At 48.0% G+C, this 13,165-nt stretch overlaps 2 protein-coding genes across 2 annotated transcripts in view; both read right to left on the bottom strand.

Annotated features, from left to right (window-relative positions):
• Positions 1-2,159: 2,159 nt before the first annotated feature.
• PLD6 (phospholipase D family member 6) lies at positions 2,160-6,344 on the bottom strand. The gene is made up of 2 exons (XM_061176582.1): positions 5,918-6,344; positions 2,160-3,509 (listed from the first exon to the last, which is right to left on the bottom strand). Exons 1-2 carry the CDS (start codon positions 6,342-6,344, stop codon positions 3,262-3,264), a joined length of 675 nt encoding a protein of 224 aa, XP_061032565.1. The 3' UTR covers positions 2,160-3,261.
• The window catches only part of FLCN (folliculin), a 33,331-nt gene continuing 23,655 nt past the window's right edge, over positions 3,490-13,165 (bottom strand). The window contains exon 13 of the mRNA XM_061176577.1: positions 3,490-3,509. The gene's annotated coding sequence lies outside the window, so the exon portion shown is untranslated. The remainder of the gene's footprint in view (positions 3,510-13,165) is intronic.

Raw genomic sequence — 13,165 nt, forward strand, 5'->3', positions numbered from 1 at the left:
GGAAATATAGCCAATATTTTATAATAACTGCAAATGGAATATAACCCTTAAATACTGTGAGTCACTGTCGCACACCTGAAACTTACATAATATTGTACCTCAATTACACCTCCATTTTTAAAACTAATTTTTAAAAAAGTCAAATAATAGCTTTCTGTTCGTGAGGATGTGGAGAAAAAGGAACCCTGATACACTGTTGGTGGGAATGTAAAATGATTCGATCGCTTTGGAAAACCGTCTGGCAGTTTCTGAAATGGTTAAACAGAGTGCTACGACCCAACAATTCCACTCCTAGGTATATACTCAAGAGAGACGAAAACATGTCCACACGAACACTTGTATGTGAATGTTCACAGCATCGTATCTGTAACAGACAAAAGGTGGAAACAACCCCAATGTCCATCAATTGACGAACAGGTAAACAAAATGTGTTCTGTCCATACAATGCATTATTATTCAGCTATAAAAAGTAAAATACTGACACCTGCTACAACATGGATAGCCCTCAAAAGCACTACACTCAGGGAAAGGAGGCAGATACCAGAGACCGCATGTTGTGGATTCCATTTACGTAACACATCCACACCAGGTAAATCCACAGAAACAGGGTTTCTTTCTGGAGCGAAGAAAACACTCTGAAATCAGACAGCAGTGATGGCTGCACAACTCTGTTAATATAGTAAATAACAACTCTGTTAATATACTAATAACTAATATTCTGTTAATATACTGTTACTACACGGAATTGCATATTTTAAAAGGGTGAGTTTTATGGTATGTGAATCCGAGTGAAGTGTTTTTTTTAAACTAGTCAGTTGCTTTAAAAACCAATTCAGTACAACCAATACAGTGCTTTAAATACAATGGAACTGCACTGTTTGAACCCAACATGCTCGTGTATTTGACAGCTACGGGACAAACTACTACCAGGACATTTTTTTTTTTACCACAAGGGTTACATGAGTTTAAAATATTTTACATGTTAACTGTGCCAATGTTTAATTAACTTTGCCTGTCAGGTTTGTTAAGCTGCATCACTGCCCTGTAGTTAAAATGACGACTTTGAACCTGAAACACGAGGCTGGCCAGGAGCCTGTGGGGCAGGGGCGGGGGGCAGTAAGAGGGGAGCCGACCTCGATGCCTCTTAGGGAGCAACTGCCAAGCCTCCTGGGGATGGATTCTCTCCTGTAATGGTTCCGTTCGTGACAGAATCTTGCGGACAAAGCGTGCAGCTTCGGACGACACGCCACACAAGTCCTCTCCCAGCCTCTTCCCCTCCGTGCTCAGGTCACTGCCCGGTGTCCCCTGCCCGCGGGATGTCAGCCACACTTCTGGGGGTCTCCTCAGTGTGCCTGCCCATCACTGGATGAGCCCCCCAGACAACTGCCGCTCAGCACAAGCCACTGACTCGGTCTGCACTACCTTCCGAATCAAGAAAATACCGATGGTTCAGCCCACCTGCTTTCATGACCCGGAGACCTGGGAACCACGCAGCCTCGGCCGCGAACCCCTCTGGCTCTCCTGGAGACCCGGACACGCCGGGGTCGGCCTATGCCCTGCCCCCAGCCCAGCTGCCCCTCCTCACGCCTCTCCTGTCAGAGCGGGGCTCTGGTCACCTCGTATGGTCACCCTCCCTCAAGGGGACAGAACAGCCTCCAAAGTGGAGGCCGATCTTAGTGCTGTAGCCTCGTCAGCACCCAGGCCCTCAGAGAAAGTGTTGTTTTCCTTTCAGAAAGGCTGTTAATCTGGAACTTGATTAGATCAAATTCCCACCGCTAAGATGACAGTAACTAAAACAATATAAATAAAATTACACTAAGTAAAAAACTATGTGAGATGAGCTCACTTCACAACTTCTGCAACATCAACCTCGATGGTGGGGCTGGATGGTCCGGTGCGCGCAGTGCTGGGACGGCGGACACCGCCCGCTTCCGGAACGAAGGCGCAGGCCCCGCGCGCGCCGGGCGGACACTTGGAGGACACTGGGGGTCCCCCAAGCAACACCCCCAAGTCTTCACTCCTCGAGAGGCTCCTGCCTTGGCCAACGGTTTCTAAATAGCTAGATGCCCCCCCCCCCACCAAAAGAAGTTGTTTAATAAGTAGCCACTATTTGAATGAACAAAAGGCAGAAACACACAACGCTAGTCGGCTAGGGGAGAGCACGTTTATTCGAGGCGGCAGGCCCAGCTCAGGGGAGAAACACGGTCACTGTGAAGCCATGTCTGTGACTTCCAATCTGAGAGTACACCTTGGATGAGTAAAAAAGCTAAGTTTTGGGTTTACCTATCTGACACTCTAAGTCAGAGGTAACTTTAAATCGAGAGGAACACGCCATGTGGGGGAAGGGTCCCCAGGGGCTGGGAGATGAGGGAGGAGACCCAGGGGTGCCCACTGGGTCTGAGCGACAGGAGAGGGCAACTGCCATCCAGATGTCTTCGGAGCTGCCTCCGGGACAGTTCAAACATGTCACATCCCTGCTCCGGGAACCAGGACAGCCCAGTGAGGCCACCCCTGGGTCCTGCCTCCGTGATACTGAGCAAAGCCACGTGTGTCACGGTGAAGGTCAATTCTAAATGCACAACCAAATTTCTCTGAATGTGAGAATGCTAAAAGTTAAAATCCTAACACGTGGAAACAGGAGCAGCTTCTGGACACTCCTGTTTCCACGTGTTACGATTGCTCACTTCACCTCACATACACCAGGGGCTGCCAAGCACCAAGCTCTCAGTGCTCGTCCCTTCTACTGAGTGATTCCCAAGGATGACGGCCACTCCTCCTCGCCGTGCCATCCCCCGCCCCTCCCCCCAGGAGCTGGAGACAGCAGGGAGGGAGGGACCGTCACCCTCTGGCCATCCAGGTTCCGCCAGCCGGATGGGGGCTGAGGGAGCACTGAGGGGCCCGAGGGCTGGACCGACGGGTCAGGGGAAGCCGGGGAGGCCCCAGAACCAGGAAAGGGGCTCGGATCGGCCTCCGTGATGAGGCGGTGGCCCTCCCTGCACGCGCAACCCTGACGGAGGCACCCCGCGTTTGGTCCAAAACCCGGCCCTTCCGCTGCAGCATGGCCTCTTCCTCGTAAACCCCAACACTCTCTAGTGAACTGTGCCGTTTAACAAAGGAGAATTTAACGGGACTGGCTTTCCTCGCACAGAACGTGGACTCCGGCCCCGGAAGCGCGCGGCTCCTAGCAGGAATGTCGCCGTGGCCCCCGGGGGGCGCTCCAGCTCGAGGGACGCCGGCCCCACCTCCCCACGTGCAGGCGTCTCAGCGACGTCTCCTGTTCTGAGGGAAAAAGGTGTACTTGGCGGGGTTAAACTCCTCCCAGATGCGCTCAAACTCCTCCCGGAAGAGCCGCACGTACTCCTCGTCCTCCGTGATGAGCACGTTCTCCCGGTTGTTCTGAATGGCCTGGGTGGTCCAGTTCAGCGAGCCAGTGATCAGCACCTTCCCGTCCACGATCGCGAACTTGTGGTGCATGTAGCCCAGGTCCTGGTCGTGCCGGACCTGGATCCCTGCAAGGAGTGAGACGCCACTGCTGCCTGTCGCCCCAGCTGGGCGCTCCACCTCATCACCCCCACGCTGGAGCCCCTCGCTCCCTCCCCCCAGCCCCCCCCCACCGCCCATCGCTAGGGTTCAGGCTCCTTCTGCAGCACGCATGTGTTCACGTGACTGATCCTGCTCGTGTCCGGGTTCGCGGGCACCACCGCGTCCGGATGGTGACAGCGGCTGAGTCAGGCAGGGGCCCGCCCCCACCAGCCCCAGGAGGAGGCGTGGAGGACACAGAGGCATCGGGACGGGGAGGACGACAGAGCCGAGGGCCGGGTGGCAGCAGGGACGTGTGACTCAGTTCCTCTGGAAACATGCCCTGCTCCCAGCCCCTGATCCGGGGCAGGCTCCCCACCCCCTCCAGGGCATACGACCCGCATCATCCTTCAGTTACTGGTTCCAGGACGATCCAGTGGCGACTGGTGCAAAACCCATCTGCTTGGGTTCACTTGCCCCTAAGGTCTCACTCAGGCCCAGAAGCAGATCCCCCTGCAGTCAGCACCTTGTAAGGGGTACAAGCCTGGCAGGGGGAACAGCGCAGGAGACACCAGGCCCTGGACCTGAAGCCGCGGCTTTGGCCCTGTGACCACCCTGCTCACACAGCCTCTCTGCCTGTTGTAGCTCACGGAGGCCTAGGTGCGCCCGGCAGCCCCTCCTCGTGACTCCCACCTTCGACCCCAGGATCGCCTGCCACTCCTCACACTACAGCATGGGCCCTCATGCATGTCACGCCGCGGGGCAGATGTCCCGCCCTCTGCACAGCCGTACCTGTCCTATGACATCTCCTGACCCTTCTGGGCACCTCCAGGACTCCTGCTCCAGTCAGCCTCCCACTGGGACTGTGCTGTTCAGCACTGTGTCCCCAGAGGCCAGAACCGGTCCAGGCAAATACAGACTCGCAGAGAGACCGGTTCAACAGTGAGTGACAAATGACGGTCTGGATGCCCTCAGAGGGCTATCAAGGTTTAGACGGAGTCTGGTCGCGGGGCCCTTTAAGGTTCTTCCCAAACCCGAGGTTCTACGGTTCTCTAAAAACCTAAACAAAATAAAACCGCTATGCCGAAACATTGCCAAGTTTCCCCATCAAAAGAACCAACAGATCAGGACAACACATAGCTACCAGGAAGAGCAGAAGTCAACGGTCCTCAACATTTACACTAGGTTTCCAACCCTGCCCACACGGAAGCAGACGGAAAAGCAGCAAAAGACTGAAGCGTGTTCCCATCAGGAGAGCGGGCAAGAGGCCCGTGCAAGCTGGGCTGAGAGCAGCCAGGACAGTTCTTAAAGGCCCCACGCGTCTTTCGGCCACAGCGGCCACCAGAATTGACAGGTCAAACAGATGCTGATGCAGGAATGTCCTTCCTGGGTGCCTCAGTGATCGAGAGAAGGGCACGAGGTTCAGACTACGAACAGCTCACACAGGACACAACGTCACACTGAGACAGGAGAAAACAGAATTCACAGGTAAGGCAAGCTGTGAATTTAGAACGTCTTCAAAATTATTCATACATCCGGGTTCACCTGTCCCCACCCCAGTGAGAGAGGCAGGCCGGCCAAAGACCTGACTTCCCTGACATTTTTCAGCTGGAGAAACAAATTAACTGCCACCAACTAAACATTTCAGCTCCACGTTGTAGTGTATTTTTAAAATTCATTTCAGGGCTTCCCTGGTGGCGCAGTGGATAAGAATCTGCCTGCCAATGCAGGGGACGCAGGTTCAAGCCCTGGTCTGGGAAGATCCCACATGCCGCGGAGCAACTAAGCCCGTGCACCACAGCTACTGAGCCTGCGCTCTAGAGCCCGCGGGCCACAACTACTGAGCCTGCGCTGTAGAGCCCGAGAGCCACAACTACTGAAACCTGCGCGCCTAGAGCCCGTGCTCCGCAACGAGAAGCCACCGCAATGAGAAGCCCGCACACCGCAACGAAGAGTAGCCCCCGCTCGCCGCAACCAGAGAAAAGCCCACTCGCAGCAACGAAGACCCAACGCAGCCAAAAAATAAAATAATAAAATAAATAAATTAAAAAAAATTCATTTCAGAAGCTCCAAAATGAAATTCACTAACGAATTTAAGGGGAAAGGCCTTTTCCTCCCTTTGGTCCTTAAGCAGACGCAGCCTCTCTGCGCACCTGCGCCCTGACCAGCTTCTGCTGGCCGACCTGCTTCCAGCCTCGGTCCCTCCCGGGGCTGTCGCCCAGGTTTCGGGCTCAGACGCTCTGCACAGAAGCTCCTCGGGAGGCCCTGGAGTTTCCCCAGACCTTGCAAGGCCGCCAGGGGACGCGAACGGGTCTCCCCGGTCCTCAGGCCCCCTCCCCAAACACCCCCACCATCCGGGTTCTGCCTCCCGCCTCCCCCGGCCCCGCGCCCAGCCTACCTGCCTTGCGGAGCAGCCCGATCTGAGAGCCATTGAGGGCCATGTAGTCGCAGTCGGTGACCACGCGGACGCGCACCCCGCGCTGGTGCAGCAGCTGCACTGCGCGGCCCAGCTGCGGGCTGGAGAAGGCGAACAGGCAGAGCTCGAGGCTGGCGCGGGCTGCCAGCAGGGCGCGCAACAGGCGGCTCAGCGAGCTCTCGCCGTGGGGCAGGCTGCACGGGCAGCCCGAGGGCGCGGCGCCCGGGACCCGCAGCAGGGCCTCGGTGCACGTCACCTGAGACGGGAAGAACAGCACCTCGCGCCGCGGCCGCCGCCGCCGCCGCCGCCGCCCGGCCCACAGCCAGCGTAGCACGGCGGGCAGCGCCTCCAGGGCCAGCGCGAGGCCCGCGGCGACAGCAGCCACCACCTGCCAGCGTAACGGCCGCATTTCGCCCGCGGCGGCTGAGGCCCCACCTGCCACGTGCACCCACCGCCCGCCTGCGCCTGCGCATTCAGCGCCCATCGCCCACTGCGCCTGTGCGCCCGCCGTCCACGGGCCACGTGCGCCCTCCACCCCGGGGCACTTGCTCCGGCGCACTGGGCGCCCATTGCCCACTGCGCCTGCGCATCCGCCTGACGCCTACGTGCGCCCACCCACAGTGCGCCTGCGCGCCCGACGCCCAAAGAACCCAGGAGGCAAGCAGAGAAGACCCATAGTGACCAAAACTGGAACAACTTGAGGAACAGCATGAATAATGCAGAATTGGATTATAACCCAAGTATAAATATACACTATTTCTATAGTGAAGTAAATGAGTAAAGAAATGAGAGATGGAGGGTTGGGGGGGTGGTGTGATGAATTGGGCGATTGGGAGTGACATGTTTACACTGATGTGTATAAAATTGATGACTAACAAGAACCTGCTGTATAAAAAGAAAATAAAATAAAATTCAAAAAAAAGAGAAAACCAAGTCCCAAGATAAAATTGATATAGCCAGATCATAACAAGCAACTCACTTTCTAGAGTTTCATCTTTACCATGTTTTTAATGTTACATTTTATTGTTTTCTTTTAATTTTCCCTTTAAAAATGAACTTTTATTGGTATTAATAAATGTATTTAGATTTTTTTCAAGTTTCAAAAAAAAAAAGTGAAAGAAATGAGAGAGAAGATACAATCTGCTGTACAGAAGAATTCCAAGTAATATTTAAATGCAGACGCTCCCTCCCAAAGGAGCTGCAACGAAATCTACCCCTTTGAGGGTGAGCCCAGCTGAGCGACTGCCACCGGGAAAGAGGAAAGAAAACTCTGCCCGCAGAGAGCTGGCCAACACCGCCCTGAGCAGGTGACGCTGACATCACCCGCGCTGAGAGGGTGTGATGAGAGGCCCCTCGCTTTGTGATCTCCGTGCCCGAAGCCCGTAGCCCCAGTTCAGTCCTGAGGTAAAACCCATCAGAAGCCGAGGTTGGAGGACATGCTGTCACTTTCCACAGGACACCTGGCCAGTACTGTTCACGTCTGCCAAGGTCACGAAAGAAAGGACCAGCTGGGACATTGTCACAGACCACAGCAGACTGGGGAGACCTGACAACTACATGCATTGGGTCCTGGGACAGAAAGCTGACATTACTGACAAAACTGGTGAAATCCAAATAAAGTCTGGAGTTTAATTAATAGTAATGTACCAATGTCAGTTTCTTCACGTTAGCAAATGAATTACAGTAATGGAAGATGCTAACGGATGAGGGAAACCGGGTGAGGGGTATATGGAACTCTCTGTGCTATCTTTGAAACTTCTTGGTAAATCTAAAATTATTCTGAATTAAAAGTTTATTTAAAATGTTAAACACACACCTTCCATATGGTCCAGCTGTCCCACTCCTAGGTATGACCAAAGAGAAATGAAAGCATATCCCACACAAAGACTTGTACACAAATGTTCAGAGCAGGTTTATTTGTAATAACTCAAATCTAGAAACAACATTAATGTCCATCAACAGATAAACTTTTGCATATTATTGCAACAGAATAATATTTAGCAATAAAAAGAAATAAATTATTGATATATACTACAACATGGATGGATTTCAATTATGCTGAGTGTAAAAAGCCAGAAAAAAAGAGTATAGACTTACGATTCCATTTATATAAGATTCTAGGAAATGCAAACTATAGTGACAGAAAGCAGATCTCTGGTTGCCTAGAGGTGAGGGAAGGGCAGGAGGGATTAGAAAGAGACATGTGGTAGATATGTTTATTATCTTGGTGGTCGTGATGGTTTCACGGGCATATTCATATGTAAAACTTGTCAAATTACGTGGCTTAAATAAGTATAATTCCTTATATGTCAATTATACTTCAATAAAACTTTTTTAATAGAGTTCCTGAGTTTAATTCTGGCTCCCCTACTTCCTAACTGCAGGACCTCAGGCAAGTGGCTTCATCTCTTTGAGCCTCACTTTCTTCATTTGAAAGGATAATAAAGAATGAGAAGAGGGGCTTCCTGTGATGGCAGTATAAAGAGGTGCTCAATTCCCCCTTGCAAAGAACAAACATAAATTGGGAATTCCCTGGCAGTCCAGTGGTTAGGACTCCGAGCTCTCAGTGCTGAGGGCCCGGGTTCGATCCCTGGTCAGGGAACTAAGATCCCACAAGTCTCGCAGTGCAGCAAAGAACAAAAACCAAAAAAACCCCATAAAACTGGAGAGAATGCTCGAGAACAACAACTTCAGGGCACTGGAAGTACTGCAAAGGCAGACAACAAAATGAGAAGTGTTAGCTTTTAAAACCTGGTGGCACTTAGGATAGGAGCCGGAGGAGTCTGCGGCCTTGTGGACTGAGGCTCCCATCCCTTCAGAACCCAGCCCTCAGCCTTGCCTGGAAAAAGTAGTAGTCTCACCAATGTGGGATTGGCTGCAAGAACCTACAGTTTTGCTGGCCAAAAATGGTGGATTCAGTTGTGAATGCATGATCAAAACACGCAGCCTTACCAGCCCAAGCTTGCAGGCCAAGTTAGGGCAAGCAGCAGATCAGTCAAAAATGTGACAGACATCCTGGAAGTGAGAAAACCATAAAAGGGCTGAGTTATGTTCTCCACACATCCCTGGCTAACTGGGGAGCAACGTATGAGTGGAAGAGACCCAGGAGAGCATGGGGAAAAGTGAAAGCCAAGGGGGGCTTGAAAGCATTCCCCAACCCAGATTGATCAGCAGAGGGTATGAGGCCTACAGGCTCAAAGTATTTGGGTTAAACCAAAATCACTGCTGACTACCACATTAGAAAGACTCAGGGGTGACCCCTACGAATAAATAAAAATAATTTTAAAAAAACGAGCAGACACACCAGTGGCTGCACAGTGCAGGGGAAGAGATGCTGAAGTTTAAGTCCAGGTAAGTTTCCAAAGGACAACCACCTCAGAAAAATAAAGTCCAGAGTTGCTACACTCTATTATCAAAAATGTCCAGTTGTCAACCAAAGCCTACTAGACATGCAAAGAAACAGGAGGTTTTTTTCAACAAAAAATACTAACATTTCCAATCTATTCTAATCTTTATCATTTCCTTCCTTCTGCTAGCTTTGGGTTTAGTTTGTTGTTTTCTAGTTCCTTAAGTTGTAAAGTTAGGTTATTGATCTCAGATCTTTCTTTTTTTTTAATATAAGCATTTGTAGCTGTAAATTTCCCCCTCAGCACTGCTTTCACTGCATCCCATAAATTTTGTTATGTTGTGTTTTCATTTTCATTCGTTCTAATTTCCCTTGTAATTTCTTCTTGATCCATTGGTTGTTTAAAAGTGTATTGTTGGACTTCCCTGGTGGTGCAGTGGTTAAGAACACGCCTGCCAATGCAGGGGACACGGGTTCGAGCCCTGGTCCGGGAAGATCCCACATGCCACAGAGCAACTAAGGCCGTGAGCCACGGCTACTGAGCCTGCGCTCTAGAGCCCGCGAGCCACAACTACTGAGCCCGCGTGCTGCAACTACTGAAGCCTGCGTGCCTAGAACCCGTGCTCCACAATAAGAGAAGCCACCACAATGAGAAGCCCCCGCTTGCCGCAACTAGAGAAAGCCTGCGCACAGCAACGAAGACCCAACGCAGCCAAAAATAATAAATAAATAAAATAAATTAAAAAAAATAAATAAAAGTGTATTGTTTACAAAGCAACCAACAAGAGATTAATCTCCAAAATATACAAACAGCTTATGTAGCTCTATGTCAAAAAAAACAAACAACCCAATCAAAAAATGGGCAGAAGATCTAAACAGACATTTCTCCAAAGAAGACATAAAGATGGCCAAAAACCACATGAAAAGATGCTCAACATCAGTAATTATCAGAAAAATGCAAAACAAAACTACAATGAGGTACCACCACACCGGTCAGAATGGCCATCATCAAAAGGTCTACAAACAATAAATGCTGGAGAGGGTGTGGAGAAAGGGGAATCCTCCTACACTCCTGGTGGGAATGTAAATTGGTACAGCCACTATGGAGAACAGTATGGAGGTTCCTTAAAAAACTAAAATGGAATCACCATATAATCCTGCAATCCCACTCCTGGGCATATATCCTGAGAAAAACATAATCTGAAAAGATACATGCACCCCAATGTTCATTGCAGCACTATTTACAATAGCCAGGACATGGAAACAACCTAAACGTCCATCGACAGAGGAATGGATAAAGAAGATGTGGTATATATACACAATGGAATATTTCTCAGCCATAAAAAATAACAAAATAATGCCATGTGCAGCAACATGGATGGACCTAGAGATTATCATAGTACTCAAAGTAAGTCAGAAAGAGAAAGACAAATACCATATGATATCACTTATATGTGGAATCTAAAATATAACACAAATGAACGTATCTACGAAACAGAAACAAACTTATGGTTACCAAAGGGGAAACGTGAGGGGAGGGATAAATCAGGAGCTTGGGATGAACACACACACACTACTGTATATAAGATAGGTAATCAACAAGAACCTACTGCATAGCACAGGGAACTCTACTCAATATTCTGTGATAACCTATATAGGAAAATCTGAAAAAGAATGAATATATATCCATGTACAATTGAATCACTGGGCTGTACACCTGACACTGACACAACATTGTATATCAACTATACTCAAAAAAAAGTGTTTAATTTACACAGTTTTGTAACTTTTCCAGTTTTATGTTATTGATTTCGAACATCATCTTGTGGTCAGAGAAGATACTTTGTATGATATCTATATGTTAAGATCTATTGAGATTTAATTTGTGGTCTAACCTATGGTCTATCCTGGAAAATGTCCCAAGTGCACTTGAGAAGACTGTGTATGCTGCTGCTGTTGTGTGGAGCGCTCTGTAAATGTCTGTTAGATATAGTTGGTTTATTGTGGTGTTTAGGTGTTTCCTTATTTATCTTCTGTTTTTTTAATCCATTATTGTGCGTGGGGTAGAACTATTATTGTAGAACTATTTCTCCCTTCAATTCTCTCAGTTTCTGTTTCATATATTTTGATGGTTGATCATTAGTTATGTGTTTATAATTGTTATATCTTCTTGCTGTACTTTATTATACAGAAGCCTTTTGTTAATATATAATGTCCTTTGTCTCTTGTAAACGTTTTTGACTTAAAGCCTATGTTTCTGTATGCCCTATAGCTTTTTGGTTCCTCATTTCTTGCATTCCTGTCTCCTTTGCTTTTTTTCTTTTTTTTTTTTTTTTTGCAGTGAGTTGTTTAGACTCCTTCTTAATTTCTTCTTCTGTATATTCTGTAGCCATTTTCCTTTTGGTTACCATAAGGATTCCATTTAACATCCTAAAGTTATAACATTCTAATTTGAATTTATAGCAGCTTAACTTCAATAACAAAAATCCTCCTCCTTTACAGCTCTGTCCCATCCTTTTGGTTGTTACATCTTTATACGTCATGTGCCACAAAACATAAACTAATAATTCTTCTAAATGTATTCCTAAACTGTGTAGAAAACACAATTTGGAGTTACAAACCAAAGTTACAGTAACACAAGCTTTCACATTAATATTTTTTTCTTTAAAGGTATGTTTCTTGGTTATAGAAAACAAAAAGTATGGTTACAAACCATTGTTACAGTAATTCTAGTTTTTATAATTGCCCATGTATTTATCTTTATTGAGATCTCTATTTCTCCATAGGGCTTTGAGGTACTATCCAGTGTCCTTTCATGTCATCCTATAGGACTCCCCTGAGCATTTCTTGCAGGACAGGTCTAATGATAACAAACCTCTCAGCTTTTATCTGGTAATGTCTTGATTTTTCCCTCACTTTTGAAGGACAGATTTGCTGGATAGAGGATTCTCGGTTGACTTTTCTGTTTTAGACTTTTAATATATCAACCCCCTTGTCTTCTGGCCTCCAAAATGTCCGATGAGAATTCTGCAGATATTCTTACTGAGGATTCACTTCTCTCTTGCTGTTTTCAAGATTTGCTCTTTGTCTTTTGAAAGTTTTTTTTTAATTGTCTTTTGAATTTTATTTTATTTTTTTATACAGTAGGTTCTTATTAGTTATCTATTTTTTACATATTAGTGTATATATGTCAATCTCAATCTCCCAGTTCATCCCACCACCACCAACCCCCCCGCCACTTTCCCCCGTTGGTGTCCGTACGTTTGTTCTCTACATCTGTGTCTCTATTTCTGCCCTGCAAACCGGTTCATCTGTACCATTTTTCTAGGTTCCACGAATATGCGTTAATATACAATATTTGTTCTTCTCTGACTTACTTCACTCTGTATGACAGTCTCTAGATCCATCCACATTTCTACAAATGAACCAATTTCGTTCCTTTTTATGGCTGAGTAATATTCTATTGTATATATGTACCACATCTTCTTTATCCATTCGTCTGTCAATGGGCATTTAGCTTGCTTCCATGACCTGGCTATTGTAAATAGTGCTGCAGTGAATACTGGGGTGCATGTGTCTTTTTCAATTCTGGTTTTCTCTGGGTATATGCCCAGTAGTGGGATTGCTGGGTCATATGGTAATTCTATTTTTAGTTTTTTAAGGCACCTCCATACTGTTCTCCATAGTGGCTGTATCAATTTACATTCCCACCAACAGTGCAAGAGGGTTCCCTTTTCTCCACACCCTCTCCAGCATTTGTTGTTTGTAGATTTCCTGATGATGCCCATTCTAACTGGTGTGAGGTGATACCTCATTGTAGTTTTGATTTGCATTTCTCTAATAACTAGTGATGTTGAGCAGCTTTTCATGTCCTTCTTGGCCAT

This window comes from Eubalaena glacialis, chromosome 19, assembly GCF_028564815.1.
Source record: "Eubalaena glacialis isolate mEubGla1 chromosome 19, mEubGla1.1.hap2.+ XY, whole genome shotgun sequence".
NCBI classification, from domain to species: Eukaryota; Metazoa; Chordata; class Mammalia; order Artiodactyla; family Balaenidae; genus Eubalaena; species Eubalaena glacialis.